General features: G+C 27.0%; 2 protein-coding genes across 6 annotated transcripts in view; both read left to right on the forward strand.

Moving 5' to 3' along the window:
- The window catches only part of LOC106615438 (guanylate kinase-like), a 120677-nt gene that overhangs the window by 85945 nt on the left and 21005 nt on the right, over positions 1 to 13727 (forward strand). The gene's annotated exons all lie outside the window — the stretch shown is intronic.
- Positions 7632 to 13727, forward strand: part of DAAM (disheveled-associated activator of morphogenesis-like protein) — an 83528-nt gene continuing 77432 nt past the window's right edge. Inside the window, exon 1 of the mRNA XM_036371115.2 lies at positions 7632 to 7717. Coding sequence (XP_036227008.2) covers positions 7670 to 7717 — 48 coding nt within the window. The 5' untranslated portion in view covers positions 7632 to 7669. The remainder of the gene's footprint in view (positions 7718 to 13727) is intronic.

Raw genomic sequence — 13727 nt, forward strand, 5'->3', positions numbered from 1 at the left:
TTCGAAATTTATATTTTGAATATTTCAAAGAGTTAATTATTTTCTTAATTTTTTAAAATTGAATACGAATAAATATATATTTGTTATAGCAAATTTGCAACAAAAATATTTTTTATTTACAAAATAATTTTTGGCAATTAAGCTTTTGATTTTTTTTTTTTGAATTCAATTAATTTTTAAAAATTATATCATTTGAATTATTTCATATGTAACTCCTACTATTATTTATTCAAGTGAAACAAGCAGCTAAGTTCAATATGAGTTCATATGATTCTAAAAATACAAATTTAATTGATAAAAATTATTCGAACGAGACTTTATTATGGTATATTAAATATTAAAGAACAGTTTAAGCCAATAATTATATTTTCCGCTGCTATAAAATACATTTTTCACTCATTAGATCTCATTAAAATAATTTCCACCAAAATATTTGGCCCTAAACTCGATTTTCTTTGTCTACGCACTGCAAAACAGGCTAATAAATAAGTTTTAAAATTACTTAGGTAATGGGCGCCTATTATTCATTTCAATTTTTTGTAGCACTTAATGGTGCAATTTGCCATAAGTAAATCAGCAACCATAACAGTAGCGGGCACAAAAAAGTAACAACTCGCAAAAGCATGCGCTCGCTGAGCCATATCATCTTCTTAACACAGCTCAAACGAAAGACTTAAGCAAGCAACTTGTTTTGGCGCAGCAAACAACAAATCACAGCAGGCCGCCTAAAAATGTTAGTGCAGCAAAAAGTTATGAAACCAATAACTAAATAAAGTGCCGCTAGAGAGCTGGAGAGTAACTTGCGCTCTCTTACTATATTCGTTTGATTTTGCGCTCTTAAAGAAAAGCAAACAAATTAAACTAATAAATATATTAAATGGCTGTAAAGCACCTGTCTTTGCATGACTTCGACATGTTTTAGCGCTTTTTTCTAACAACAACAATATACATACATATGTACACCCGACTCGACAACTCATTACTCACACATTCTCAGCAGACTTCTTCCCTTCCATGCTCGCTGTGTCTTTGCTCGTGTTTTTCATGCTTTTGCTGCGCTTTACCGTTTGCTGTTTGGTCGGCACACAGCTGATGTTGTTGTCTTTGCAATCTCTTGGCCAAGTTAAAGTCTGGGCTTGCAACTTCAAACGGTTTGCAGACATTGAATGTGACGCACGCTTTCATGTTACGCGCTCGCCGGACTTTAAAGTTAACAATTTGCGTAAAAATCGAGTTACAAAAGTGTGAAAGAATTGTATAAAAATAAATTTTGTGAAATTTTACGAGTTAGTAATTTCATAAAAAAACATAATTTATTTATAGTGTGGATGATAAAAAATAAATTATATGTGAATATTAAACTCGATTAAATTTATGAAAATAATGTGTGGTGACTTTAAACTGCTGAAAACTAGTATAAACACGATTTTTGTGCTTGGAAATACTTAAAAATGTTTAATGAGAAAATAGATAAAATAACATGAAAATTAAATGTTTGTGAAATATATAAAATTAAAAAAAAATATTGTGATGCATTAAAATAATAAAAAAATTTCAAGAAATATGATGATAACATAGATTTTTACGATCAAAATGTATACAGAAACTATATATATAGTCTAATTCTAAAAACAAAAGTTAACGAAATATAAGAAAAACAAAAAAAAAAATGTAATAAAAATAAATAAAATAAAAAACAAGCAAAACTTAATTATGTGTATTAAAAGAGAGAAAAAAAAAATTACAACACTCAAAAAAATTAAAAATCTATGAAAGCTTAAAAAAAAATCTATTTCATAAATATAAAGCAATTTTATTATTATTTAATGAAATAAAAAAATAAATATTACCGTAATAAAAAATTATATTAAAAATTTTAAATTCAATATTAAAATCAAATTTTAATTTTAAAAATAGCAGCAAACATTTTAACTTTCATTACAAGCACTTAAAAAAAAAAATAAAAAATTACAGAACTTAAGAAAATTAAAAATCTCTGTAATGAAATAAGAATTGTAAAAAAATTATAAATAAAAATTAAAATAAATATAAAAAAAAATTTTAAATAAATAATTAAACGTTAAAATTCATCAAAAATGTAAAAATATGATATACTTGCAAATAATCAATAATTAATAAATGATATTAAATATAAAAATATAAATAACCATGAGATAATTTTTCAAAAATTAATTTAGAAAAATTCAATTAGAAATAAAAAATTATGTGTCATAAAATATGAAATGTAAAAGTTTCTAAACAAAAATAATAATTAATAAATCAAAGCTTTTAACATTGTCAAAAATCAAAAAGAAAATTAAAAACGAATTAACTTTAATTGTTAAAAATATTATTATTATTATTAAATTGCTGAAAAAATAATAATAAATAAAAATAGAGAAGTTATATACTATATAATAATTGAAAATTTTTTAATCAAACATTTATTTATGAAAAGTAAATTATATTAAAAATAAATTTAAAAAAAAAAGAAAAAGTATTATATGAATCAAATATCTGCAAAATACAAAAAATTAATAAAGTAATTACTTTAACATAGTAAAGAATATTACGAAAACACATAAAATACCTTTAATTAAAAATTAAATTGTATTAAACAATTGTTAAAGAATCTAGAAATTCCAAGAAAAAGGCTACGTGTATTAAAATACTTGAAATTGTTTAAACTAATAAGTAAATAAAGAAAAGCATGACTAAAAATTTTGTATATTAAAATGTATTAATGATAAAATTGTAATATAAATAAAAAAAATTATAAAAATACGTAAGGTATATACCATATGTATACAAATCTATAATGAAAAATAATATAAAATACAATTTTATAAAAAAATTCCTTAAACAAAATTAAAATAAATTACGAAAGAACACCCGATGAAAAAAAATTCTAGTTTAATATATATATATATAAATACGTACTTGTATATATGTACAAATATATATATATACAAATACCTGACAAAAAATAAAATAAATGTTTAACTAAGCGTTACCTTTTTGATAAAAATTATGTTGTGCTTTGGCATATTATATGATACAAAGTCTGAAAAGCACTGAAATATTCTCCAAGTCAACCGATAATAACTATTTAAATGCGCTCTTTTATTTAAATTTAAATAAATATGTTATGCGTCAAGACATTTGAGAATCCATGATATTAAGCAGCAAAGCATATTATCTAAAACAAGGCCTTTTTTAATGCTGAAGCGCTAGAATCAATATTCATAATAGGTGCTGTGTTTGCTAATAATCTTTCTTGTGGCTCTGAAGCATATAAGAAAAAATTGCGCATTATGGTTAAAAGCAGAAAACTTGGAAAGCATATAGACCAAGCTGAGAGTGTGGTGTTGGGGAAAATTTATAATATTATATTAAATTTTGCAAAAAATTATGAAAATAAAGGGAATTATACTATTGATTAAAAAAATAAGAAAATGGAAAAAAATAGTAAAATTTACCAAATATAATTCAAATTAACTGTAAAACCGTGAAGATAAAAACTTTTAAATTTTCAAAGCAGAAATAAAATACTCTTTTTAGTTTTCTAATGACATTATACAAAATATGTTATGCATATAAAAAAACTAAAAAATATTAGTTAGTTACTTTCAAATTTAAAATTTTCCATTTCGTTTGATGATAATGAACAATTAAAAGACAATATTTTTATGTTAATATTTTTTGAAAATACAAATAAACTATATAAAAAGAAACTAATTGCATTTTTTTCTTATTTAAAGCTCAACAGAAGTATTACTTTATTTAAGCCAAGTAAAAATATAGGTTTATAAATATATATGACATTTAACTATTTCAAAAACAAAAATATATGGAATAAATTATCCTAAAAAAAATTCATAAAAAAAGGTTTTTTTCATTCCCCTTCAACAGTTTTTAAAATTTAAAATTAAATGTTGCCATAAAAATTATGAAACAATATTATATTAATTTAAAAGTGAATTAATCTATTTTTTGTTAATTTTTTTTTTTTGAAGATTTGAAGATCTGTAGTTAGATGTTTTTGAAATTAAAAAATAATAATTAAATTTAAATTAAAAACCTAAAACTAAAAATTTAATTAAAAAGAAAACAGATATTATTTATAACAATCAAAGAAAAGTACAGGCTCGTTAAAAAACCTTGTCCCTCAAATGTTATTAATTAATCTGAACACAAATATTTCATTTGAAGTATACAAACAACAACACACCCGTAGCGCCAACACTTTCATTCTCATTCAACCAAATGAAAACGAAATTGAAACCGAAATTTCCAAGTCAACTAATGTAAATAATACCCAAATACAAAAGCTGAAGAGGCACCAAAGTATTGTTGAAAATTACAGCAGCTCAAAACAACAACAAAAAGTTGTAAGAAACTAAACAACTGAACATATTCAAAATGTTACTGCTCATTTTCTAATTTTGGGCGACTACACACACACATACCTGAATACACACATGCACATATACATATATGGTATTGTACTTTTTCATGTTCGATTCGCTTGCGTGATTCACCGAATATTAGAAAATGAGCAGTAACATTTTGAATTTGCTTAGTTGTAACTACTGTAAAAGAGCCACCACTTTACTTTTACTGGCATGTCTCTATATCTTAATGAGTATACATTTGTATGTATATATGTGTGTGTGCATATTTGGTTTTATATGTTTATGCGTACAAGCTTGCATAAAAAATACTTAAAATATTTGTTGATTTTTGCTTCTTCTTTTCTGACTTGCTTAATAGCGCTTAAAAGCCATGTGTGGCAGAGTTGGAAAATTTTATAGTGTATACACCTATATAGCAATAACTTATAAATATTTACACATTACTTACATTATATAAGTTGATGAAATGCTAAAAACCTTGAAAATTTTTAACCTCGTCTATTTAAATAAATTTGAAATAATATTTATTTTATGCTTTTTAATATCAATTAACAAACTTTTTGAACATTTTCTTAGTGGTAATTAATTATTATTTAAGTTTATTAAAATTTAATTTATTAAAATTAAATTATTTTTTATCATATTTTTATTTTGACTCCTATAAAAAAAAATTTATTTTTATTTTTTTATTTCCCCATTTTCATGAATTTTACTTTAGTTACTTAACTTTTTAATTTTAGTTTGTTTCTATTTAATTTTGTTTTTTTGTTAATTTTTAATTTTTAATTTCTTAATTTTCATTTATTTAACGTTAACTTAATTTTAATTAACTTTTTAATTTTAATGTTTGTTCTATTAATTTTATTTCATTTTTCCACACTTAATTTTTTTAATACTTTTTTAAATTTTAATTGGTTTTTTTTACTATTGTAGTTCTTTAATTTGTATTAACATTTAAAGTAATCTAATTTATTTATTCTTTCTTATTAAAATTGTGTTTATTTAGTTTTTATAGAAACATTTAAATATGTATTTAAATTGAATTTTATAAAATTAAAAATTAAATTATTTAATATAATTATTTTTTTATAATTAAAATGAACCTTAGTGAAAATTATCGATAAATTAAAAAACCTGCCGGTTTTCAGTAATTTGTTTGATTTTTGAAAATTTTTTTAAATAAAAAAAAGTATTTTAATTAATTACTACATAGTATTGCTTAATTTTTTTTTAATATTTTAAATGAAAATAATTTAAAATAAGATCGATAAAATAAAAAAACCTACCGGTTTCAGTATCTTGTTTAAATTTGAGTTATCTAGCTTCTAACGAATGCTTTTCATTTTTTTTTAAATAATGAAATAATTTTGTTTTAATGTATGTGGAATTTGTATGTTTATGGACTTTAAAATATTTTTGTTGATTTTGTTTGTTCGATTATTTTCTAATTTATTTAAGTTTTCCAATTAATTTTGTTTAATTTGTTTCAGTATTCAAAATTTGATTTAAATTCTTTTTAAGGTATTTAATTTATTATTTTTGTTTAGTTACTATTATGTGGTAAAATTTTTACTATATATATCTTGTATTTAACAATTTCGTTTGCTAGATCAAAAAAATATTAAAAACATTAGTTTTTTATTTTAATTAATTTTTGTAGTTCTAGATATTATTTTTCTTTCATTTTGTTGTATTTGTTTAATTTTTGTTTATTGTATTTAATTTTATTTTTAATATTGTTTATGTTACTTTATTTCTTTTATTTAATTAAATTAAATTTATTTTTTTTTTATTTTATCTCTATTTTTATTAAATATTATTAAAAAATATTATTACAATAATTTAAATATTTTGTGTAATTTTTCCTCAACTTCTGCAATTTTTCTCACAAACCGGTACTGCACTTTCCTATTTTCGTCTTGTCGAAACGCATCGGTAATCGCCGATAACAACAACATTTAAATTTACCACAGCAAAAATGTTGTGGAAAGCTGCTGAAAACGCATATCAAATATTAGCCGGTGTAAATTATCAAACGCTAACAAAACAACAACAAATATACATACATACATACATATGCTTGTAGAAAAGCCTAGAGTGAACGCAATGAGAGTTCGGCGACCGTCTTTGTGTTGTGTGAATGCTCTTGTCGTAATATTGGCGCCATAAATAGTACATAGTTATTTAATATTTTTTTTTTTTTGAAAATGTTTTTAAAACATGAATTTCTTTTGCCACAAGATTTATCAGTTGCTTTGAATCTCGCGAACAATCATAAAACACATGAATTGCGTATGTTAAAATTGCTTCCGAGAAGGCGGGCACAAATAACGACGTAAACGTGACATTAAAACCAACACAAAAATAAATGTATGAAGAAAAAATAGAAAAATAATATAAATAATAAAAAGATGAAAAACTAAAAAAAAATTAAATTTTTGAAAAATAATTAAAATATTTGAAAAAAATTGCCAAACAAATTAAATGTTTGACAAAAAATTTAAATTTATGGAACAAAAATTAAAACTTTTCGAAAAACAATTAAAATTTTTCGAAAAACAATTAAAATTTTCGAAAAAAGAAAAATATAAACGTATCAAAAAAGTTAAAAAACTTAAATTTAAAATTGTCAAAAATAAAGCAATCTTTTTTTATCCAAAAAACAAGGCTTCCAATTAATTCAATAGCTTGACACCAACAACAATCAATTGCAATTACCGCCAACACAACGCAACATTGCAAGTGATCAGTTTTAAAGTGACTTGTTAAACGCGATTATGTTAAACAAAAACAACAAAAACGTAAAAATTACAACAACACAAGATCACGTACTCAATTCGCACGACCTCTGAACTGACCCGCGCACCAGTCGCCAGCGTGTAGTGCCACACATTTACATACAACAACGCTAATAACAAATCTCTATATGTTATTGTTGTTGTTGTTGGTGTTCCTTCCACGTTAACGTACTTGTTTTAAATTGTGAATTCGTTTTGCTGTGCTTCATTTCATTTCGTTTGTGTTTCCTTTTACTTAATTTTATTTTGGCTTTAATTTTGTTTTTGCTTTGCGCATGCGTGCGCCGGCTTTTCAACGCCACTTCTTTGGAATTTTTCACACACCACAACAGCTTATTTGTTGTGAAATTTTGTGAATGGCCAACGGGCATCGATTACAATCAAACGCGTAAAATCTACACCGACAACAATTAATACAATAACAACAACGAACACAAAAACAAAGACACATACAAAATGTGTTCAAAAAATCAAATGAGTGTACTAATGGAGAAATTAAATACGGTAAGTGAAGGGGAGACCGTTTTATTTTCACGCGAAAAATGGTTTTGCAATATGACAAGAAAGATGCAAGAATCATGAAAAAAACAAGTGAAACAAAGTTGTTTTAAATTTGTTTGAAATGTTATAACATGTGGCAAGGCTGGATTAACAAAATATTTTATATGTTATGTTACGATCTCAAATTGTTATCTAGCCTCTCTCAAACACTAATAAAAGTACCGTTAACTACTTTATATAAATTCACACCAAAATACCTATTAATTCAAGTTTCTTCTATCCAACATTCTCTATTCGTCTTTCCCGATTAGAAACTTTATTGTAGACAGTTCTTGATGAGCTTTACTTAGATTTAACGATAATCGGGTCCATATAAATAGTCATAAGAGTCAAGACTAAGACATAATTAAGAACTGTCAATATAGTTTCTAACTTCAAGACTATTGTGAAAGTTTTTACAGCTTTACAACAATAAGAACGACAATCAATTACCACTGGAAAAAGCTGAGCTTTACTTGGAATCAGTCACTTTGCATGAATATTCCTTTAAAAATCCAGTTTCTCTTTCTCCCAACGTTATAGTTATGTTGGAACTATTCTTCCAGTTTAATATCGTAGTTGTCTATAATAATCGGCGAAAACGTTAAATCAATCACTTAAATATATTTTGCAATTTGGAAGCTTTCAAGCCATCAGCTTTGCCATGGTGGATGCCAATTGTGAAACCACCGTGATTTAAAGCCCCTCACTCTACTATGTCCTCTTTGAACCACCCTGTGAACCTGATTAAGTTCATCAACACAAACAGTTTTATAGGTGCAAACTCCGAGACACTTTCAGAAACCCTCGACCTAAAGTTGCAATTCTTTTCCTATACAAAGCTTTGCATTCGCATAAAAGATGTTTTATAGGCTCTTCTTCTTTTAGCTCTTGGCAGCTTTTACAATAGCCACGGTATGGTGTTCTCAGTCCGCTGGCATGTCTACCAATCAGCAAGTGACCTATTAGCATTCCTACTAGATTTTTAATACTCAGCATATGCGGCCCATATTTAATTCATGTTAAGTTTGACTGCGTGTTGAGCAAGTTAAGAATTGCCTAAACCGAGACTCAGCTATATTTATAACATGTTAATCGATTTTATATCCACAAGTAGCCAGAGGCATATATACTCTCTTTTTCGGAGTCTAATTTTATGGAAGTACCTGCTCTGGCTAGTTCATCTGCTTCACACTTATCAGGAATATCACTATGTCCTGGAACCCGTTGCAGGTTTATCGGGAAATAGGATTTTAGATCCACTAAAAGATCAAGGCATTATTATACTATTTTAGATGAAACCCTAAGAGGCTTTAGTAACTTCAAAGCCGCTAGGCTGTGGTAAGTATATTCATTGTCGTGAGCACACTATTTGTTAGAAAAAGAAGGCTTTCTTTAATTGCTGTGGTCTTTGGGAGACATTTTAGGGGTATGGGGGACGGAAGCCGATTCTGTTATCTACTTTTACTGGAAGACACCACCTTCTTTTCGTTGATCTAGTTCGGATCCATCTGTATATATGGGTCAACTTATCGCTGTATCTCCGCCCACCTCACCCCTTTCCAACGCTTCTCTGGAAGGGAAGGCAATATTGGCGATCGAATTTAAGTTTCTATAGCATCTCGAAAATCCGCGTTAGGTGGAAACGGGAACTTACTAAGTATCCTAGAATACCCTTTGACAGACGACTAATAGGGGACTCCCTCATTCTAAGTGCTGCCTTCGCCGCCAGTTGCTTGCAGATTAAGTCTTCGGGAAGTCAATGTAAATTAACATTTAGTGCCTGACCTGGCGTTATTCTAAAATTCTGATGCACATACTAGCTGCTCAGCTCTGCCAAACTCAGAGCTGAATATTTTGGTAATGTTCATATATTTTAGAGACTGTGATCTGTATTAAATCGGTGTTTGAAACGCGAAGCTAAAAACGGTTAACCCAAATAGGTAACATAAGCGCCAAAACAGGTCGATAGTGACGTATTCTCGAGATCAAGCCAAAAACTAATGTCAAAGTATATAAGAAATTGAATATGAGCGTGATTATCATCAAAAGAATAGGTTATACACATCTGCGGACCAGGAAGAAATTAAATTTAAAAAACGTCCAAATGTACTTCATAAAAAATCTGTCATTTAGAAGTGCCTCAAAACTTGTTAGACCTTTTATCATCGACTATCTAACAGTCAACATTCCGAAAAAGTCTTCATCTTAAAACCTCAGCAACAATTATTTTTCTTCAAAACATAAGCTCAGAATAAGTTTACTTTATTACTTGGGAAACCCCATCAAGTATAGAGTATCACTCTTAGTTCTGATAATAACATATAATTTAATTGTATAGTACCGCGGTTTAGGATACGAAATTAATTTTCACTCCATAATGTGGCTTACAATCTCTGGCTTTTAGCTTTAGACCATCGAGAATCCCTTTCTCAAAGTTTATACAAACTATATACCCAATCAACGTTGTATTCCAGAGTAGATCCGAGGATATTATAACTCATATATAAGTACTTATTTTTTGTTTCAAGCCTTGTTATCTACACAGCTGATATTGAAAAACACGAGTTGTTTAGTTAAGAGTTCCAAAGTTAATAAGCTTCGTATGAATTAGTCTTGATCTCTTCTATGCAGTATTGCTTTGGTATTTCAAAAATAGTAACGGATGAAAGCGTATATATCTTCAATACTCACTGAAAAAAAACATTATTTTGTATCTCTACTCAAAATGATTCCTCATAAGCAACTTCCGTTTCCAACAAAACCCACACGCAAAGAAAGCCAGCACACTTACATCCGCCCCACATAAATCATAATTAATTTGCAATAAAGTATTTTACACACATCGACTGATTACGCTATAAGATAGCAAATAGAGTTTTCAAAAGTAAAAACCAAACAACAAAAAGTGAGCAACAATCAAAACGCATAAACACCGTTAGGTGCATTCGTAATCAATACAAAAATGTGGCGAAGCATTAACGAATGACGATGGTAATGGCACGAACCACAGGTATGCCAATTACGTCTGCATAAAATGTGTTTTGTACGCGTATATATAAGGAGTAACTCAAAAGATAGCTGGAAAGTGTGGCGGGAAATTTTTAGTATAGTAAGCTGTGCTACAAAATTTTTCGATTTTTTTTGTGTAGTCTCAAGTTAAGATAGGTCTAAAGTTTCACAAAGCACTCGACAAATTCGGTTAATAATTCTTTATCAAAAAATATTTTATGATTAGTCCTTTCCCCTTTCTTTAATCATGCTAAAAGATCTGTCTTTGAATTTCGACCCCTAAAAGCTTTCAAAATTAAATTATATTTAGATTTTTAACCTCGAACTTACTTAAACAAAAAATACCAAAACTAAACGCCAGTAAAAGAACTAAAATGCACCAAAAAATCTCTTCTCCACAGCTTTTAGAACTTTCTTCTTTATACCTATGTGAAAGCTTTTAAAAACTTTTTAGCATTGAAGCACTTGCCCAAAACTCTTTCAAAACTCATAACTTTATTGTACAACAATTTTGTAGACTTTTGAAAACCTGGGCTTTCTTAAAAAAAAAAAAAATCGAAAATTCTTGACTGAGTGTCAAAGAGTTGGTAAGAAAATTTCGGTTGCAAAAAATTTAAATCGAAAAAAAATTTTCTATTTTGAAGTTTCATTATTTGAAGAAAATATATGAAAAATTACGTCACAACATATATAATGCAAAAACTAACCTTAAATTTCTATTCTTTCGAAAATTTTTAGAAACAAAAAGCAGTTTTGATTTATAAGTTTTAAATAAGTGAACTTCTAAAAAAGTCCCTAAACCCTTGTAATTTTGTAATTTTCTGATTTTTTAACTTAAAAGTATTCAACATATGAATTTTCTTGAACTTGTATGTAGAACCTTTTCTAAATTAGCAACATTAGATAGTCATATATGTTAGCAAATACAAGAACCAGTTTGTTTATGTTTAACCAAGTTTGTAGTAAGGTTTGCCAATTGGTTACGTTTTTAAGTTTTTTTGAATAAGTTTTCGAACAAAAACATTAAAATGATCGCTAAAGTTGGGCAAAAAGTCTAATTTTTCCTAGAAATTTTTTTCTTTGAAAATTCAATTTTTCCTTGCAAACTTTTTGTCGTTTTCTGTAGCAACTCTTAATCCTTGACGTCATTTTAATATCTGTTTCTAAACAAAGTAACCCAACAAATCGAGAGTTATATAAGATCAGAGAAATTAGGAATTTACTTTGATTAAATTTTTCATGCAACGAATTCGTATTTTTTATTCAGTTTGCTTAAAGTTCGATCAATAAGCGCCGAATTTACGGTCGCAAGTGAAAACTAGTCACATATTTGCATTTTACATTATAATAATTTATTAATATGCTGAATATTTATGTTTTTTTAATTTCACCATGAAATCAACACACTCGTAATCGGCACACTTCAAACGCAAACACTTTCCCTTACCGATTACAGGCGCTTGCTGTTGTTGACGCGCATAAATTAGTATGCCAAACATTCTTAACCCACTTAGCCACATTAACATTATTTTCAACATAATTTTTTGTATTTTTATACTCATCGACGCATATGAAGACTGTATTAGTTAAAAAGTGAATGTCGCAAATTCGCCTGCGTTTGAAATGTGAATATCGCTCAGCGTGTACGAGTGTTCAAATTTCAAATTTTTCACCTTCAAACCGATACTAGGCGTTCGGAAATTCGGTGCACGGCGCTAGTTTTCAAAAAATTTCGTTTTTTTTTTCTTTGAAAATGACAAACGCAAGACAAATGTATTTGCACTCAGTCAATAATTGCCACTTACTTTCTAATAAATGACGCAGAAACGAACATAAATTAAAAATAAAATAAAAACTGAAACAAATAAAAACTGACAAAAAACTTGAAAAACAAAAATTAAATTAGAAGAATCAAGCAACAACAAAAAAAAGTAATTAGCGCCTCGTAATTGATTTATTTAATGTTCATTGAAAATTTGCGCTTGTTATGAGAAATTAGCGAAAAAGTGAAAATGCGAAAATTATTCTTGAAAGTGAAACTTAATTCGTTTATTTTTGTTATTTTTTATTTTATTATTTTTTTTTTTGTAATATGCTGCGTGCATGGTCTGCATATAAATGTTAATCATGTTGCATGTTGCTTTTTCGAATTTCACTACAATTATTTGATGTTCGATATTTGAATTATTAAAGTTTATTAAATTTCTAAACAATTTTATTGCCTTCCCGCACGAAGAATGCATAAATTTGCTAATGAAATTTTTTTCTAAAATATTTGTGGAAAGCAAGTACTTTGGAAAGCAAAACCAAACATGAAAGTTTTGTTGTTGTTGTTTCAATTTTAATTTTCTCTCCTTTAGTGAGGAGGTAATGTATTGTAATTGGTTAAAACACGCAATAATAGCAACAATTGCACTGCAGCACTTCCTCGTTGGGTAGACCATTCTGTAGCATTAGGCGTAATAAATTAAATGTAAATAAAAAATAATAATAATAAAAATAAATAAAAAGTAATTAATATATTTTTTTGTTTTGTTTTTTAATTTTTTCTTTTAATATTTGTTTAATTTTTTTTTATTATTATTTTTTTTTATTTGGGTTTATGTGTTTTTTCAGTTAAAAAAGTTAAAAATGTTTTTTTTATATATCTCTTTTTCTCAAGAGCTGTTTAAGTTCTTAAAATTTACTGCCTGTATAACATAAGCCCCTTTTTAATTTTATTTACACAAAACTAGGAATAAATTCTACAAAAATTACAAATATTCCATGCACATAACTGTTAAATTGAGCTTCTGAATTCGCTCAAATCATACAAGTATAACCCTGGGCAGAACCTCATATAAATTTAGAGATGACTTCACGTACGTGACGGTACGATAGTGCCTTCCGAATAAAAATAATAATAATATAATATATAAGCTTTTGTATCCATTAGAGTTAATCTTTTAGGCAGCATTAGCTT

The sequence above is a fragment of the Bactrocera oleae genome, chromosome 5 (genome assembly GCF_042242935.1).
Source record: "Bactrocera oleae isolate idBacOlea1 chromosome 5, idBacOlea1, whole genome shotgun sequence".
Classification (NCBI taxonomy): domain Eukaryota; kingdom Metazoa; phylum Arthropoda; class Insecta; order Diptera; family Tephritidae; genus Bactrocera; species Bactrocera oleae.